We start from the raw sequence: 16,816 nt of genomic DNA on the forward strand, positions 1-16,816 counted from the left end.
CGGTTCAACCCACCAGAACTAAAGTCTGGAAAAGAGACCTGAAAAAACTCAACCCACTATCCTTACCCCCGAACAGTCGCGACCTCCTACTCCCCCCTACTGGCGCTACAGATGTCCAATCCCTGACTGACCACTATCTTAGCGCCGTGACCTCAATAATTAATGAGGCTGCTCCCATGCAGCTAAAAAGAGTCTCCGCTAAAATCTCCAACCCATGGTACGACGGGAGTCTCAATGAAGATAGACGAGCCATGAGGTTGGCAGAGCGCACCTGGAGGACAGCTCCCTCTGCACTACACCTGAAAACCCTGAAGAAAAAGAGAAACGCCTACTTCAGGAAAATAAAGCGCTCAAAAGCAAACTTCTTCAGCCTCCAGCTCGACCAAGCAAAAAAAAAAAAAAAAAAAAAATATCGCCCTAGAAAACTCTTTGAGTTAATCAGAACACAAGCCAAGGAACAACCCCAACCTCTCAGTACCTTGCACGAAGCACCCTCCTGTGAAGACTTCGCCACTTTCTTTACCCAAAAAACTGACAACATAAAGAATGATCTCCGCGCTGACGCAAGACTCCACAACACACTCAACTGCATAACACCCACCGAACTAAAAACAATGCAACATGGTCAACCTTTGAAACCTACTCCGAAGAAGAAATAGGCAAATTGCTCAACACCATGAAACCTTCCAATCACCTCACGGATCCCCTCCCTGCGAACGCTGTCAAAGACTTCATCCCACTGCTCCTTCCTCTCTGGACTAAAATCATCAACTGCTCGCTCCAGGAAGGAACCATCCCTGACTCCCTCAAAGTTGGACAAGTCACACCTTTGCTAAAGAAACCTACTGCCGACCCATCCGACCTAAACAACTACCGTCCCATTACCAATATTCCCACTCTCGCCAAATTATTGGAAAAATGCGTTCAACTACAACTGACTAAACATATCGACCTGTTTGATCTCCTCAACCCACATCAATCAGGCTTCCGAGCAGGACACAGCACTGAAACTGCTATGACTCACATAATTGACGACGCCCTTCAAATCCTAGATCAAGGTGATACCTGCCTCCTCATCCTGCTTGATCTCTTTTTGGCATTCGACACTGTCAAACATGAGAAGTTACTCGATCTTCTGAGCACAAGAATGGGTCTTTCAGGGACTGTTCTCAAGTGGTTCACCTCCTTTTTACAAAACAGGTCGCAGAAATTCAAGAGTAACAACCTGATGTCCTCTCCAATACCTGTGTCGTTAGGCGTCCCCCAAGGATCTTCCCTATCACCAACCCTGTTCAACCTAGTAATGGAACCTCTCACCACCTTGCTTCAAGCATCCAATGTACTTTTTCACATGTACGCAGATGACACCCAACTATATCTCAAATTACAATCCCCCAACGACATTTTACTACTGAACTCTACGATTAGAAGCACCCAATCCTGGCTTGCTGATAATCATCTCAAACTCAATGCTCTGAAAACAGAATTCCTGCTGATCGCACCACCCGCGAAGATCCCCATCACGCAAACCTGGCTTAAACAGTTAACGGCACTCAATGTCCAACCCATCATAGTGGACTCAGCGAAATCTTTAGGCATAACCCTCGACTCCAACCTTAACATGCAGCATCATATCAGCAAGGCCACTAAGGGAGCGAACTTCCAAATCAATACACTGAGGAAACTTAAACCCTTCCTACCGGCCAAAGACTTCCAAACTGCAGTACAAGCTTTAGTAATCCCGCGAATTGAATACGGCAGCACCGCCCTCTGCGGTCTCCCGTTAACCAGCACTGCACCCCTAAGAGCCTCTCTAAACGCTTCAGCCAGACTCATCACTGGATCAAAAAAACACTCGCACATCACACCTGATCTGAAAACACTGGACTGGCTGCCTTTTGAAAACAGAATACATTTGAAAATAGCCTGCATGACACACAAGGCTCTACATCTGAGCTCTCCCGGATACCTCACTCAGAAGCTGTCAATCTCTGGCGGCTCTAGAAACACTAGAGACACAGACAATCTTCTGCTAAAACCTCGAAGATTCCGGAAGGTAAAAACCTATAAACGCTCTCTCAGGAATGGCACCCAGGATCTGGAACTCACTCCCTCCTGAAACCAGGCTCATCTCCTCCTTCACACTTTTTAAGAAAGAAGTAAAAGCTATTTTTATGGCCAAATACACTTGACCTATTAGCGTGGATTTGGAAAGACCCTACTCCGACCTGTATTACTTTGTTCGAATTCTATGACTATGTATTTCACCGTGAGCCATTTTGAGTTGGAGTAACACCGCGACTATGTATTTCACCTGAATTATTGTCGCTGCTAACTATCTACGCACACATTTAACTCGCTGTTCGAACTCTATGAATATGTATCTCACCTGTATTATTGATGCTACTGACTACCTATGCACACATTTAACTGTTATATTTGTATTATTGGTGTGCTGTACTACTTATGTGTAACCCCACTCTCTTGCTGGCATTCCCAGCTGTGTAAAGCGCTCCGATATCTGCAAAGATCCTGTTCGCGCTATATAAAACTTTCAAAATAAATAAATAAATTGTTTGAAGCTGGCAAAGGAATCCTCAGAGTGCTCTCTGAAAGAGAACACCAACTGAGTATCATCCGCACAGGATACCTCTTTCACTTCCAATTGCTTGGCAATGATTGCACAGGGGGTTAAGATAAGACATTGAATAGTAATGGACTCAAAGCAGAGCCCTGGGAACACCACAAACAAGGGTTTTTTGTGAGGATGCATGGGAGGTGGGAATACCCGCTGAGAGCGGTCATCCAAAAAGGAGTAGAACCAGGCCAGCACTGTTCCCCCACTTCCAAGTGCTTAAGTCTCTCCAAGAGAATTGGGTGCAACACCGTGTCAAATGCCAGGGAGAGATCCAATAGCACATACATTACAGAGTTGCCCATTCAATCTTCTACGCAGGACGGAAGAATTGACAATTCCGATGCCTCTGCATTTTTTTTTTTTAAGTGATCAAAAAATAGTTGGCTCACAAGTGTAAAGAACTTGGAAGAACTGAAGCAAAGTTAGGAGATGGGTCTCAAATAGTCTGTTGGATGTTACCGGTTCTAGATTTTGAAGCAGTATAGGATACATTTATGAAATTCTGGGATTTTATGTAGGTTTTTTTGCATTGTTCAATGGTTTCTCTAAATTTGAGCTCTTTGAATTGATTATGCGCCTTCAACAAGCTAAGAACAAGATTTAAAAGGCCTGTTTACAGAAAGTGAGCACTAGTGGAAGCAGACTGTCGTAAATAGGCTATGCGCCACAGTAGGGACGAACTTAAACTGGATAGTCTAAAACAAATAAAGCAGCAAATAGAAAGAAGACAAACGCGAGGTACAAAACACCAAGTCAATGGTAAGCCATGAACTGCATCATTCACGTGACAAAATATGTTTACTGGTGGTCCATTATAGAGCGGCCCACAAAAAACACCGAACAGTTTTAAGTTTGACCTGTTCCCTAGGAGCCTAACAAACATTTCCCTTTGTCGCAGATGGATGCACCCCAGAGATAACTTAAGGTATGCTGGTGGGCCAGCAGCCCAGTTTGAAAATAACAAGCAACCGGGGCTGAAGATGGATGGAAGCAACGGGCAGGGAAGCAAAAAGGACAGGTGGGTGTAGGCACATGGGAGAGGGAATTCAAGGAAAACAAACAGTAAAGCAGCGAAGAGGGGGTGGGAGCACGGAAAAGGGGCCCTCTAAAAACAGCATCTGACATTTGATCTCGATCTTTGAATGCTCAGCAAACGTGAAGAGAAGATTTACAGAAGAGACAGAGCAAGCGCAGTCCAGCAAAAAACCTGTAGTTTAATTTTTGGCCTCTTTGGACTGCTCAATGGTACTTCCCTATACGGAATTTGAAATTATATTTTTTTACGGGCTGTTTGATTACTTCTCTCGGTTAGACTAATTTGCCTTCTGAGAAGACCAGATCTAGCCAGCATCTTGTTTTTAGATTTGCCGTTTGCCATATGGGCTGTTTCTAAGGCCATGCGGGGGAAAAACTCAAGTGGTGGAGCCAGTTATTCAAAGTATTTAGCAATAACTCATGGTCCCAGCTCGAAGCTGAAAGAGATTGGAGACAAATTCCTGAAAGCGCTGCATTTTTTTCTTGAAGAGTATGGAGGGATCTTTAAAAGGCACGAGATAACCGGTGCAGAGTACAGAAATTACTGAATGGTCAGACCTCAGTTGTAGTTGGACAATTAGAAGTAGGTTTGAATCAGATTGCGAATGAAGGGGAGTTAGGGATGGTTTAGATGTAACCATCAAGCGCTCAGAAGAGGAACGGGTTGTTACTAGTAGGGTTTCACCCTAAAAGTGAAATTAGCCACAGCTATGCGGACCACTTTCCCATTGTATGTCCTTTTGATGGTTTGTGCAAGCTGGGATGCAATCTCAAATACAAGGCAATCTGGTGTGAACTAGGTCACATGGCAGAAGAGCAATTGTGTTTGAACCTTCCCGTCCTCAAATTAGAACTCATTCAATAATAGTGGAAAAATAAAAATGGACTTGGGCAGAGAACGGGCAGATTTGCACCCTGCTGTCCAGTAAATGAGACAGCAATCTCATCACATGCAACACTGTCACAAAAGAAAGACAACATTGACAATTCATTTTCTGTTTTTTAACTTTTTATTGTTCAGAATGTTGTACAGCTTAATCCTTCTTGGCAGCAGCCTTTCTCATTGCAGACAGGACGTTGCTGAGCTCTTCCCTCTTTCGCTTGGCACGAATGTGAGTACCAACCTGCATTAAAACAAGCAGTCAACGCATGTTATTTGCCTATTATTAGCAGATAGAAATCAAATATTGCTAACAAAGCATTTGAACAGTTAAATATCTAAACCTGTTTGTTTTGTAATAATGGGTACAGACATAGGAGTCAAAAACAACGGTTGAGCTGTCACTTTAAACCTACCCAGTTGTGAAAAATACTCACTTCTGAAATAACCTGTCTACATGCACCTGCTGAATTGCCAGATTACTCATCTACGAGTTGTGTGGGCACAATCCCCTTCATGCACTTAACTGAGCACCAGAGATGGCATAATGATGCTGAAGACCAATTACTGGGTAGTGGTTTAATATGTTGAATGGAATCAATCGGACATTGGAAAGTATGGACAAAATGTGCCAAATATATTTTTTTTAAAACTACTTTTACCAAACTGATCTTGACCATATAATGGGAATTTTCCAGGCCTTTAAAAACTTGTCAGATGTTTCAATTGCATTTATGGTTAGGAATTATTTTTACGGTCAACTTTAAGATGTCTTAACCTAGGAAAAGCTCTGGTATAGCAAGTCAATGGTAACACAGTCGAATAAGTTCACTAAAGCACATAAAATGCAAACATAAAACCAATGGAGTCCATTCGCCTACACTGATGGACCTTTCATAACAGGGTATGTTTGTACTATGTTTCCGTTGGCATGCACGTCTTTAGAACCCTACCTAAACTCTTCTTGAATTCAACAATGGGTCACTAGATTTTTATAACCAGGGCCGGCTTTAAGGCAGTGCGGCTGGTGCGGACGCACTAGGCGCGGACCTGTGGAGGGGCGCAGACCTCAGGGGGTGTGCTGTGTTTAGCAATAACTTATGATTGAAGAGATGAGGGGCACTTATGCCGGTGGTAGTGAGAGAATCCAAGGAGGCAGTCATGGGGTCTGGGGGCACTAAAACCAATTGACGCACCGGGAGCCACCAGTGCTAAGGCCGGCCCTGTTTATAACAGTGGTCGGCAACAATAACAAGCATTTACAATGCAACGGTCTCGCCTTTGAAAAAGTTAGAGCTATTGGCATTGTAAATGACACATTTTTATTTATGTGTTGGTTTTGAAAACAGATAATAAATGGCACTGTCATTTACAATGCCAATAGCTTAATTTCTCGGAAATGCCACACACAAACAGACCCACAGAGTCCCACACATACATACCTACAGAGCCACACATACACAGAGCCACAGACACACACACAGCTACACACACACACACACACACACACACACACACTTCATCCACCCACTAAGTCCATCCACCTAGCCACCACTCAACTCCATTCATCCACTGACTCCATCCACCCAACCACACCTTGTCAGGGGTAGTAAGCACTATATACAGTTACAAAACAATACATAAAACGAACTGGTGCAAGTACATGACAGCCTGCGCGACACTGCTTGCGCAGTGAACGCCAGGCTTCGACCTAAAAAGTAAAGTTCATTAAGCGCCCTCAGATCAAACGGCTCGCCCACTCCTCCCACCGTCGCCAGGAATCTAATTAAAAAGTGGACGGCTGGCCGAAAAGGCACAGTCAGCACCTTTTGGGGTGGGTGATCGGGGGCTGCAGGGTTTCCAGCCACAGCGGTGTTCAGAAAGGGGGGGGGGAATGCTTCAAGGAGGGGTGGGTAGTCCGAGATAACCAGTGTTCCCATGTTAATGGTGGAACATTCAGCAATTCCTGTGTTTGTTTTTTAACCAAAACAGCACTTAGTGAGCTGGGATCTATCGCCAATACTGCTTAAATAAAAAAAGAAAACGTGGAAACATATGCTTCATAACGCCAAGTGCTATGGGTTAATAAAAATGACAAAAAGTAATATCCCAACGAGGTCACTTGGTAGCTGTGAATATGTCCACCCCGTAGCTGGGTTTGGGGTGGTACTGCTTTGAATGATTGTTCTGGTGGCCTAGGGTTGCCTTACTGGTTTGAGTGTGGTTAAGGGTTGAGGTGCTTGCAGCGTAAGTTTGACGGTCAGTCCATCACCTGTGGAAAGGAGTAATTTTGTTTTAAGAAGTGTTTCAGTGATCGACGGTGCTTTAGTCATGTTAGGTACTCGAATAATCAGAAGTAATGTTTGGGGAAGGTGTGTTATTCTTTGATCACATTTGGATTTTGGTACAGGTCTGCTTTCAGTGAGTTTAGATTATCGCCACTGTTTCGGGCACAACAGCATTAGGCAAGGTTTGGGGCTAAGTGTTGGGAGTCTGTAGTGCTTTGTCCAGAATCCCCAGTGAAATGATGTTACACTTTGATCACGTTTAGTTGAGGAGACATTGCGGCGTCAGTCAGTGTTAAGTGGCTGAGTATTGCCTCAACAGACAGGTTTTGTCTCTTTGAGGGTGACTTCTGCTGTGCACAGTGAATGGTGCCAAGTGTTGCTTTATGCACTGTTTTGGAGTCCATGCGGCTTTAGTTGGCTTAGTGTGTCCGAGGGTCATTTCTACAATGATTGGTGTTTGCTCAGTGTTGCTTGATTGAGTGTATGAGGGTTTGTACTGCTTTTGGCATGTTGTTTGTCTTTGGGGGATCACTTCTGCTTTTGCTCTGTATTTGGGAGTCACAGTAGTTTTATAAATAATTTGGATTCTCTTTAGATTAGGGGCTATTTTAAGTTCTGAAGCCTCCTATATGGTGGCCAGCCGGCTAGTAATCTGATCCCAAACATGCGTGACTAAGAAACAAACTCTACGTGACGTCCACAGGAGCCGTACACGCCAGGACCCACTTCTGGCGGACCCTGAATAGCCAGGGCGCTGCACTTGGCTTCAGTGAGGCTGCGTTGACCAGACCTTCACACCAATGCCCTGCACAGCACGGGGTACAGAGAGCACAGGCCTCCCCAGAGAGCGCCCAGACCTATGCACATGTTAAATGATTAACGGCACAAGGTGAGCCGGCCAGGCACAAATATTTGCTCGGCACTTCCTCCGTGGGCAGGGTTCGCGCACTGCTCTGCTGGCTGAGCTGCAAGGTTACCGCTGGGGCACCGCAATGAGAGAAACGGGGCTAGAACCTGCAGCTGTGCCGTTCGTCCTGCTCGCTGTAGTAAAGTTGATCACCCGCTACATCCCTGCGGTGCCGTCGGTGATACAACACTCTCTGCTGTGCTGTTTACGGTCCATTGCGATGCCTACCGCAGCTGTGCTGTTGGGCACTCTACCGTGTACCCAGGCCAGCTCAGAGACATGCATACTACTGCAGCATGCCTACTGTGCCGCGCTGCAGCCTGCTGCTGTGCTGTTCGTTAGCTTTGCAAAACGCCCCGCATAAGAGCGGGCGCAAAAACAAATAGAACTACAATCGATTAATCTGGCCACAACTGTAGTGAGCCATCCGGCCACTATATCATTATGTGCAACTTGAACCATAGGGAGGCTGAAACGTTCTTTACTTGTAGTTATTCACGAAGCGTTGAATTTTGTTTTAAAATAAAAAAAAGCAGCTACATTGCGTGTTTCTATGAGCTCTACCTACTGAGATGGAAGGGCGTATGACCAGTGCCCAGCGCCGCCATGCTGCGTCCTGTCCCCTAATTTCAAAGAAAAGCTGCCTGGTGCCACCACAGCCGGGGCCTGTCTGCCACCACCCCCAGAGTCGAGCACCAACGCCAAACATAACGTTTCCCAGACATAATGGACATTTCCAGCTCATCCATCGAGGCCTTGTGTTCACAGCACTCCCACAAAATCCGAGCAATTACCCTCTGTGACGGGCGGGGGCTCGCAGAGGCAACGGGACCCCTGAAGCCTTAGAGAGAATGACTCCCCTATAGCCCGGGCCTTTATTGTTAGTAAATACCATAAATGCCTATCTTTAGAGGCAATCGACCCCGGCGGATCATGTGTCATCTGGGGGAGCCATTAGGCCTTCTTGGGTCGTTCTCAGCACGGAGCGCCAGGGCCCCCGCATCAGTGCCCTTCCCAAGATGGGGGGACACAGTGGCCCGCGTGGGGTATTTTCCCTCACCTGTATACCGCAGGATAAGTCAGCCCCGGTGATAGAGATAACCGGATGCGGGAGGGAGGGGAAGCCCTCCGGAACCCCCTTACCTTTGAAGACTATGCTGGTGACCGGGTCCGGCTTCCCCAGTTTGGTCTTGGGGATGGTGCTGGCACTTTCCACGATGACCTTCAGCATGGTGCCGGAGGAGTGGGGTGAGGACGCCGGGGTGCGGGAAGGATGAAAGATGCTGGCTCGGAGTCTCCTGCGGGCTCCGAGGCTCTGCTCCAGACCTACCCCAGCGGCGAAGACAGGGAAGGAGGAGCCGGGAGTCAGGGGGGAGGAGCGGGGCAAGGACACCGGGGTGTGGGAAGGATGAAAGGAGCTGGCTCGGAGTCCCCTGCGGGCTCTCCAAGGCTCTGCTCCAGACCAACCCCAGAGGCAGAGGCCCGGCTCCTGCCTGCACATCCTGGGACCGAGCGGAGCGGCTACTGGAGCTGCCTATCCGTGTACAGCTCCTCCGACATCGGCCAGCGGCCTCAGTGCGCCGCCCACTCCTGCAAAAGCCACGAACAAATGATCAAAACATGCCATCCTCAAAAAAAAAAAAAAAAAACCCGTCCACCGCCACATGACGTTCGCAATGGGGCGGAGCGAGAAAAAAAATCACCGGAACGCCCACAAATCTGCTCCGAGAATTACTGACAGATCTCTTCCAATGGCTAGCCTCCATTTATGGAGCTAGCCAATGGAAAAGAGGCGGGTGAAAGGCCCTTACTGAAAAACATAAAATTTCGCCTGCGCGACCCTGCTTGCGCAGTGAACGCAGGCGAAACCTAAAAACTTAGGAAGGGCAGATTTCTCTCCTTTAGCAAGAATGAAATGCAAGACTAGAGTTCATCCGATGAAGGCAGGTCCACACTTCCAAACAATCTTTGTTGACCTAGAAGCATCTACGGCTCCATTTACCAGGTGTATTTTAAGTAATTGCCATTTGAAGAGCATGCAGGTTGTTGCTTATTTGTATACTAAGCACTATCAATTGTCTCCATGTTTTAAGAGGCATGCTACATTATTTAACCTCAGTGCTTTCTACGAATTTAAGACCTCTAAGTAGGAACCACATTACTGCATTCTCTATTTGGTGAGCTCACAGTGGAACTTAACTGAATCGGTACTTTTCAAATCCTTCTTTTCAAATAAGTTTTAGAAACACAGCACCTAACAAAGATGGATAAGCACCAAACCCAAGCCTTAACTATTTTCTGCTACCTTCAACTCAACCATACCAGTATCTGTATCTCATGCAGCACCAGGTGCAATATATGTGTAACTTCCTAAGCAAATACTGCTATGTGGATCGTTAATTCTAAATGTTGTTCTTTGGGATATTACCAGGCAAATCTGCTTCACTGCTGATTACAGCAGTGAGTTTTATAATCACCAGGTTATTCTATAGGCTCTATTTTCACCAGGTTGTGCATGGTTACAATGTATCCTCAGAATGTCCTGGTTGAGATAAAACGGTGTGGAATTACCACAATGATAGATTCCGGAGAGATATGCTTTTTTCCCATCCAAATGGTTAATAAACTTGGCAAATGGGACATTTGTAATCCTCAAGAGGTAAAACAGGTCAACTGTTTACCAAGCAAAACGGTAGCTTACTTTTGTCTATGGTGTATAAACTACTTTTAGCAACGGATGGTGTATAAACTACTTTTAGCAACGGTCTAAGAAAATGTATTTTAAAGAAATCAGAAATACATTTCAGCCTTCACTATAACAGATATCCTATCACCAGAATAAAATACACATGTTCACACTTTTCACGTAGCTTAAATAGCCAACATAGTTATCTACATAGGTTTCTTACAAAGAAGCATACCTATACATCAGAATGGTGGGTTTTTTTTAAACACTTGATTTAAGCAGATGGCAATTTATTCCACCCGAGGTCTGAAACTGCAAATACTGTGACTCACTATCCCAAACAAGAAACAGGTCTTTAGTGCAAAGATAAGAGTTATCATTTGAAATAAGCGATACAAACTACACAGAAAAACACCTACCCTTTTCTTGATAAATTTAAGAGCACGCTTGTCCTTGGACACTTTGAGCAACTCCATGGCACGCCTCTCATAGGGAGCGAAGCCGCACACTTCACGAATCATGTCTCTAACAAATTTGGTGTGTTTGGTCAAACGCTAGTTGAGAGGAAAAAAATTTAAACAGTTTAAATCAGCTTGTATACAGTGCACAAAACACCTGGAGCATTATTTTGACCCGAAGCTACATAACCAATGTGAAATTAGGCAATAAGATGTTTCAACAATACAAGCAAAAAGTCACATTGAAAGTAAATGGTATATTCAAAGCGTCCCCTCTGTGAAAGGCCAACTCTTAATGTTAAACTGTCAAGTCAATTCTAGAATCCTTTTCCAAGAAATCGGACTAAATAGCAAGACACAAATTTTCAAATACGTTTGGAGTCAAATTTGTATCTGCCTTCAGTCTGAGATAAATAGTTGGACCTAAAAACACCTCCTCCTCTTTCTTGAAGTTACACACGTACAGTCCTAAATACTAATCTACGGAGCCTCTTTACTAGCAGAATATTCCATTATAAAGGGTCCCTTAATATGTTACACGTTCTTATGCACTGCCACACAACAAAGTTTTGAAATGCAAGGAAACTGTATATTTACCTAGCAGACAAAGCATCACCGAAGAAACAGATTCAGAAATGTGTGAGAGAAGGTGGAAGACTTACCACATTGGAGCATTAGGAGAACTTGCTAAATTTAAATCCTCAAAACTAGACACTAGGCAGTTTTAATTACAATTTTATAAGTGCCAGTACTAAAAGTCGTACTCACCCCTCTCCTGCGGCACTGTCTGGGCTTGGACACATTCTTGGTAACTTTGTGGCCTTTGTTGAGGCCAACGGCCATAGGATAGCGGATCGCCATAGCTACAACAAAACAAATAAACTACATTAACATTTAAAGTTAATACAGTGAAAGTGTCCATTGCTTTTATTTTGTAATGCCATGTTGAAACATTCAAGAAGCTAGAAACTATATTGTCAGCTACAATTTCCTACAACTAGCTCTTCACTAAGATAGACACTCACTTGTTTAGTCTCTGATCTTGCACAAGTCCCTAGAAACCTTTGTGATTAGTGGACAACTCCATACTTACAGAACATATAGACAAGGTTGCCCACTTGGGCTCTATGCTTACTATGGACTTTCAAGCGTTTTTGGCTCACATAACTAAGATGTTTATTCATATGCCCACTAGGGCTGCATGGGTTTAAGCCCACTGGGGCTTCATAATTTTTCGAAGTTATCGCGCGGATGTAAAAAACACTGTATATATTTACAATCAATGTTCAAGCACAGCATTTGATTATGGTTAGTAACCAATTATGTGTACTAGAGCTGGTGGCTCTAGAGGCTTATGAGCACACATGCGCATTATTTTTTGCCAAACGTGACGGTTCGCGCCCCCATTATAACATGAAATGCAAACAAATGTAATTGCAACCTTAATTTCCAGTTTTTTGTCTTGCAACTTATTTGCAAAGAACTTCAATTGTGCTTGCATTTATTTGAGTGACTTTATAATGTTTCTCACGCCCGATAATTTAATATAGCAAAACGTGTATTCTTCAACTAGTTTATACCATATAACGCTTATTACACTCTGTAAGCATTTTTCTTGTTACAAAATGCCATTAATTTGATGTCTATGTTTTGTTTTTATAGAACTTTGAGACGGAACACCAGACAACACCCTGTGAGGAAGTATGTTGTTGAGCATGTGACTATACACTTTAATAGTTGGTATTCCAACAGTCTTTTGCCAGTGAAGAAGTGACTGCAACTCCGAAACACGTAGGACATCGTGTCTAAATAAAATTTGCACTAAATACAAGTGGCAGTGGCTCCATTGTTTTGACTCGCTTTGGATGTAAGGAGTGCGACACTGTGTAATATATATCTATATATATATATATATATCTCCCATGATACACTGCAGCTAACCAAAAGAAATTGTTATGCCTAAATCTATACTACTATAATAAAGAGAGCTGTGTCCTTTGAGCCAGGTAAACTCGAAAAGTACACCACCAATCCAAACACCCAAGACATCTTTGAAAACCTCAGGGCAAGCAGAAGGACATAGGCGATATAAAAATAAAAAGTATACGTCCTTTAAAAAATTTAGGAATAAAAAAAAAGTAGTCCCTTGCAAGTAGCGCTGACCGCGACGTGCGTGATGACATCGGGAGCGCGGGGAGGAGCGGCGTTCAGGAGCAAGAGGAAGAGCGGCGGACATGAGCGCGGGGAGGAGCTGTGGACAGGCGGGGAGGAGCCGCGAGCGGCGGACAAGCGGTGAGAAGCGGAGCGGTAAACTCAGCAGTGCAGGGAGGAGCGGCGGCTGAGGTAAGTGAAGCAGCCGCGGGTGCGCACAGAGTGACGGGCAGAGGCCATGAGTGCTCACAAGCCTTTTACCCAAAGTCGGGACGTTGGGGGAAACAGCGGACAAGAGCCGCGGGTGCGCCCCGAGGGACAGGCGGGGGCCTTGAGTGCTAGGAAGCCTTTTCCTTAAAGTCGGGGGAAACAGCAGACACGAGCGTGGGCACAAGCGGCCAGGACCAACAAAACCGGAGCAAGGCAACACTGTAAGTACGCTCTGCTGCGCCTCTCCAGCTGCGATGCTGCCCCCAGCCCCCTTCTGCCCCGGGCAACACCGGGGCGGGCTGCTAGTGTTACTATAAAAGTCTCACCAGGGGACCTCATATATATTCCTCCAACGACATTTATTCCAGGGACATTGAAAATGTATCCAATCAACAAGAGGTGATGGGGGGGGGGCTTATTTGAACGAGCACCAGTTGGGAAAGTTACTTTGAACAAACACCACCCATCACAGTGCCCCACACAAAATAGAATTAACATTGTCCAGCACACAATTTGAAATAAATGCAATTAGACTTCTGTTCATCGGTGAAACAGAATAAAACTCATATAAATATGGGGAAACAAGAGTCTTAGGAAGAAGTGCAGTACAATTGATTTCGAGCCAGACAGAAGCAGCTTCTACCTTTTTATTTAGAGCTCCAAGTATAATCTTAATGACGCTGTAAAGGGAGTTCTGGGGACAAGAATCCGAGCCTGCGGGCATTAAAACGATTCAAGAACTTAATTAGTAATATGTTTAAAAGGTAGTGCACCACCGTTTTTCACAGTTCAAGATTATCACCACGTGGGTCATGAACTGTAAGTGGCACTGCTTGGAGGATATTTAGTCAGTCTCTTATATTGATCTGAATGCTTTACAGATATTGCGAATGTCAGTAGTGCATAACAATGGGTCGGAGAGTGTAGCCAATATTTGGTGACGCAATGTCCAATGTGGAGAAGTGTGGCTCATTGGTTAGAGCGGCAGACCCTGATGCAGAGGTCTAGCCCGGGACCAGGGTTCAATTCCCCGCCTCGGCGGGTCTTGGGCTCAAAATTCCACGGACCTGAAAATTCTCTCCTCGGTGCCTACTCTAATCATGGAGTCCCACTCTGCAAATCTGGGCAATAGCTTGCTTTATCTCCACAACGGCCCCCACAACGCTAAGGATGCCTGGCCTCCACCTTGGGGGTGCCCAGGAATGAACGCCTCACAGGGAAAGCCAGGATGGGTTCCACAGTGGTATTCGTACAAGCGTCTTGAGACCCTTGCGGGTGAGTAGTGCGCTATACAAGTATCAATTTACAATCAATAGCATGCCCGAAGTGTGCAATCTATTTGGGGATATGTGTTAAGTGGCAGCTATCATAGGGTCAGCTTCTGCTGAACTGATTACTTAAGTAGCATCTGTTCTGCCGAAGAGAAGCTGTTCAACTGAAGAGGCCCCAGGAGCAGGAAGCACACAAATATGGAGGTAGAGGAATGCAAGACATAATAAACAGTATACGTGGCTAAAACATGATGGGCAGCAGGCTGGGATGTAATACGGCGTATAGCAATCTTCTGGATGCCCTTCAGTGGCAAGTAGTCTGAAAACAGTATATAGTATGGATGTTCAAAAAGGCAGGCAAGGTGCAGAATAGGCTGTTGTAGTACTTTAGGCTTGCTGATCAACAGTGCATTGATCACTGACACTTTACAGTAGCAGAGAAAATTGTTGCATGCTCCAGACTAAAAAAGAAATGCAAACCACCCGGCCTATTTCCTCAAATGAATTTTATTTTGGTGTTTGTCCATACCTTTGTTGTGCACGGGATATGACAGATTGAGGGGTTCGTGAAAGTCACTAACAATAGTAAGTGTTATTTTATGTACACATCACTTCCTTAAAGAATCATACGTGGTGAAACTTCAGGGGGGGGGCATGTGCAGGGCAGCTACCAACCAGTCCTGTGACGTATTTGAAAATAGGGATTTACCCCTTTTTGCACGTCTATACTCAATCACAGCACAGAATAACTAACAAAGTCATAGTCGGGAACTTCGTACATATTTAACTACTGAAAAGTTATTAAGCTGCTGTGTTTCTTCCAACATGTCCCACAGCCTACGTTGACCAAACAGTCACAGCATAGGTAGGTTTGCTTTTCCATACATTGAGGTATGGCTCAAACTATTTGTGTATGGAGAGCGCACGAAGCAACAAGTGTCAGTAGTGGCACGATGTTAAACGAAATCTAAGACACGTTAATGTGGGGTCGTAATTTATTTCTTCCAACATTCACCAGGCAGATCTAAGCACGATCTGGAAAAGATGCGTTTGTAGTAATGCAGCCGGAGAAGGACAGCCCCCCTCGAATTAGGAAAATGGGATACTCATGCATTATTGAAGAGGTACTCAAATATCAGTCAACTAGTAACCCGGTTGATGTATCAAAACCCAGGGTTTTCAACACTACACTAAAAACGTTTATTGTACACTTTAATTGTTTGCATTTCTTGCACTGTACTGCCAGCTCCACTTGAAACGCGGCTATATGTACACTGTTTTGTGACAACCTACAAAAGTAAGGGGGCCCCATTAGCTGGAGATCCAGCTATCTCTGGACTGGCCTCCTCGTTACCAGCCACATTTATCAGCTGTGTGCGCACACTACACCGTTTGAAAGCACAAAGTGACTCAATGAAGAGGCTCACATCGGAAATTATTTTCGCACTAAAAACAATAATCAAGGTTTAGGTTCACACAGTGTTACAGGTCTCAATCGGTCCAGTACGGCGACCACCGATTGCTTAAGAGCGACAGCGTAGCCCTTCCCTGTGCCCTAAATAGCCGATTATCCATTCAAATCGAAAGCCAGTTTCAGAGTCAATGGCCCAAATCCTGCTGCTACCGCAGGCTTTAACAAATAAATATCGTTCACGACCGCCTAGTTATAGCCTCGTTGGGAACCGAAAAGTTCCGCAAGGAGCCCTGCCTTTTCTAAAGCCTGGTGTCCGGCTCAGAGCCTCCCCCTGCCCACCTTCGGCTGCCTCGACGGGCATTGATTTCCTCCCGCCGCCCCTGTCGCTTCAGATCGCAGGGCCAGGGGAAGATGACATTGGATTGTATTTGAGGATTTACAGACACCATCGGTTCCTTACCTGCACTCCGTTATGGCGGACACACCGGAAGGAAAGAGTCGAACCGGAAGTGTAGGTTATCAAACCTCTAGGACTTGGAAACAAAGAAAGGACTTCAGCCATAAATATCGCGGCGGCCATCTTGTTGCAATGTTGGTATCTCTGACAGATCCAGTCGCATACCGCATTTCTGAAGAAAAATTCGTGGCGGCGGAGTCTCCCAATGCCGCCGTTTAAAACTGTTAATGTTTCTTTAAAAACGGTCAATGCAATGCCGATTCTGTATGGTACTACAGGATTTAAGGCCAAATCTTTCTTTACTGCGTTTTCTTCGACTCTCTCCAGTTTCAGCTTTTAATATAGGTGTAGTAAATGTTCAAAGGCTTTACCAGTTTAGGCAAAATGAATCCTCTTTCCGTTCTAAGATAAGTATTTTGTA

At 45.0% G+C, this 16,816-nt stretch overlaps 1 protein-coding gene across 1 annotated transcript; it reads right to left on the reverse strand.

Moving 5' to 3' along the window:
• Positions 1-4,664: 4,664 nt before the first annotated feature.
• Positions 4,665-16,533, reverse strand: RPL36 (ribosomal protein L36). The gene is made up of 4 exons (XM_086947255.1): positions 16,399-16,533; positions 11,661-11,755; positions 10,854-10,988; positions 4,665-4,797 (listed from the first exon to the last, which is right to left on the reverse strand). The coding sequence occupies exons 2-4, from the start codon at positions 11,751-11,753 to the stop codon at positions 4,708-4,710; spliced, it is 318 nt and encodes a 105-aa protein (XP_086803381.1). The 5' UTR covers positions 11,754-11,755; positions 16,399-16,533; the 3' UTR covers positions 4,665-4,707.
• Between the last annotated feature and the right edge of the window lie 283 nt (positions 16,534-16,816).

This window comes from Lissotriton vulgaris, chromosome 12, assembly GCF_964263255.1.
Source record: "Lissotriton vulgaris chromosome 12, aLisVul1.2, whole genome shotgun sequence".
In the NCBI taxonomy this organism is placed as follows: Eukaryota; Metazoa; Chordata; class Amphibia; order Caudata; family Salamandridae; genus Lissotriton; species Lissotriton vulgaris.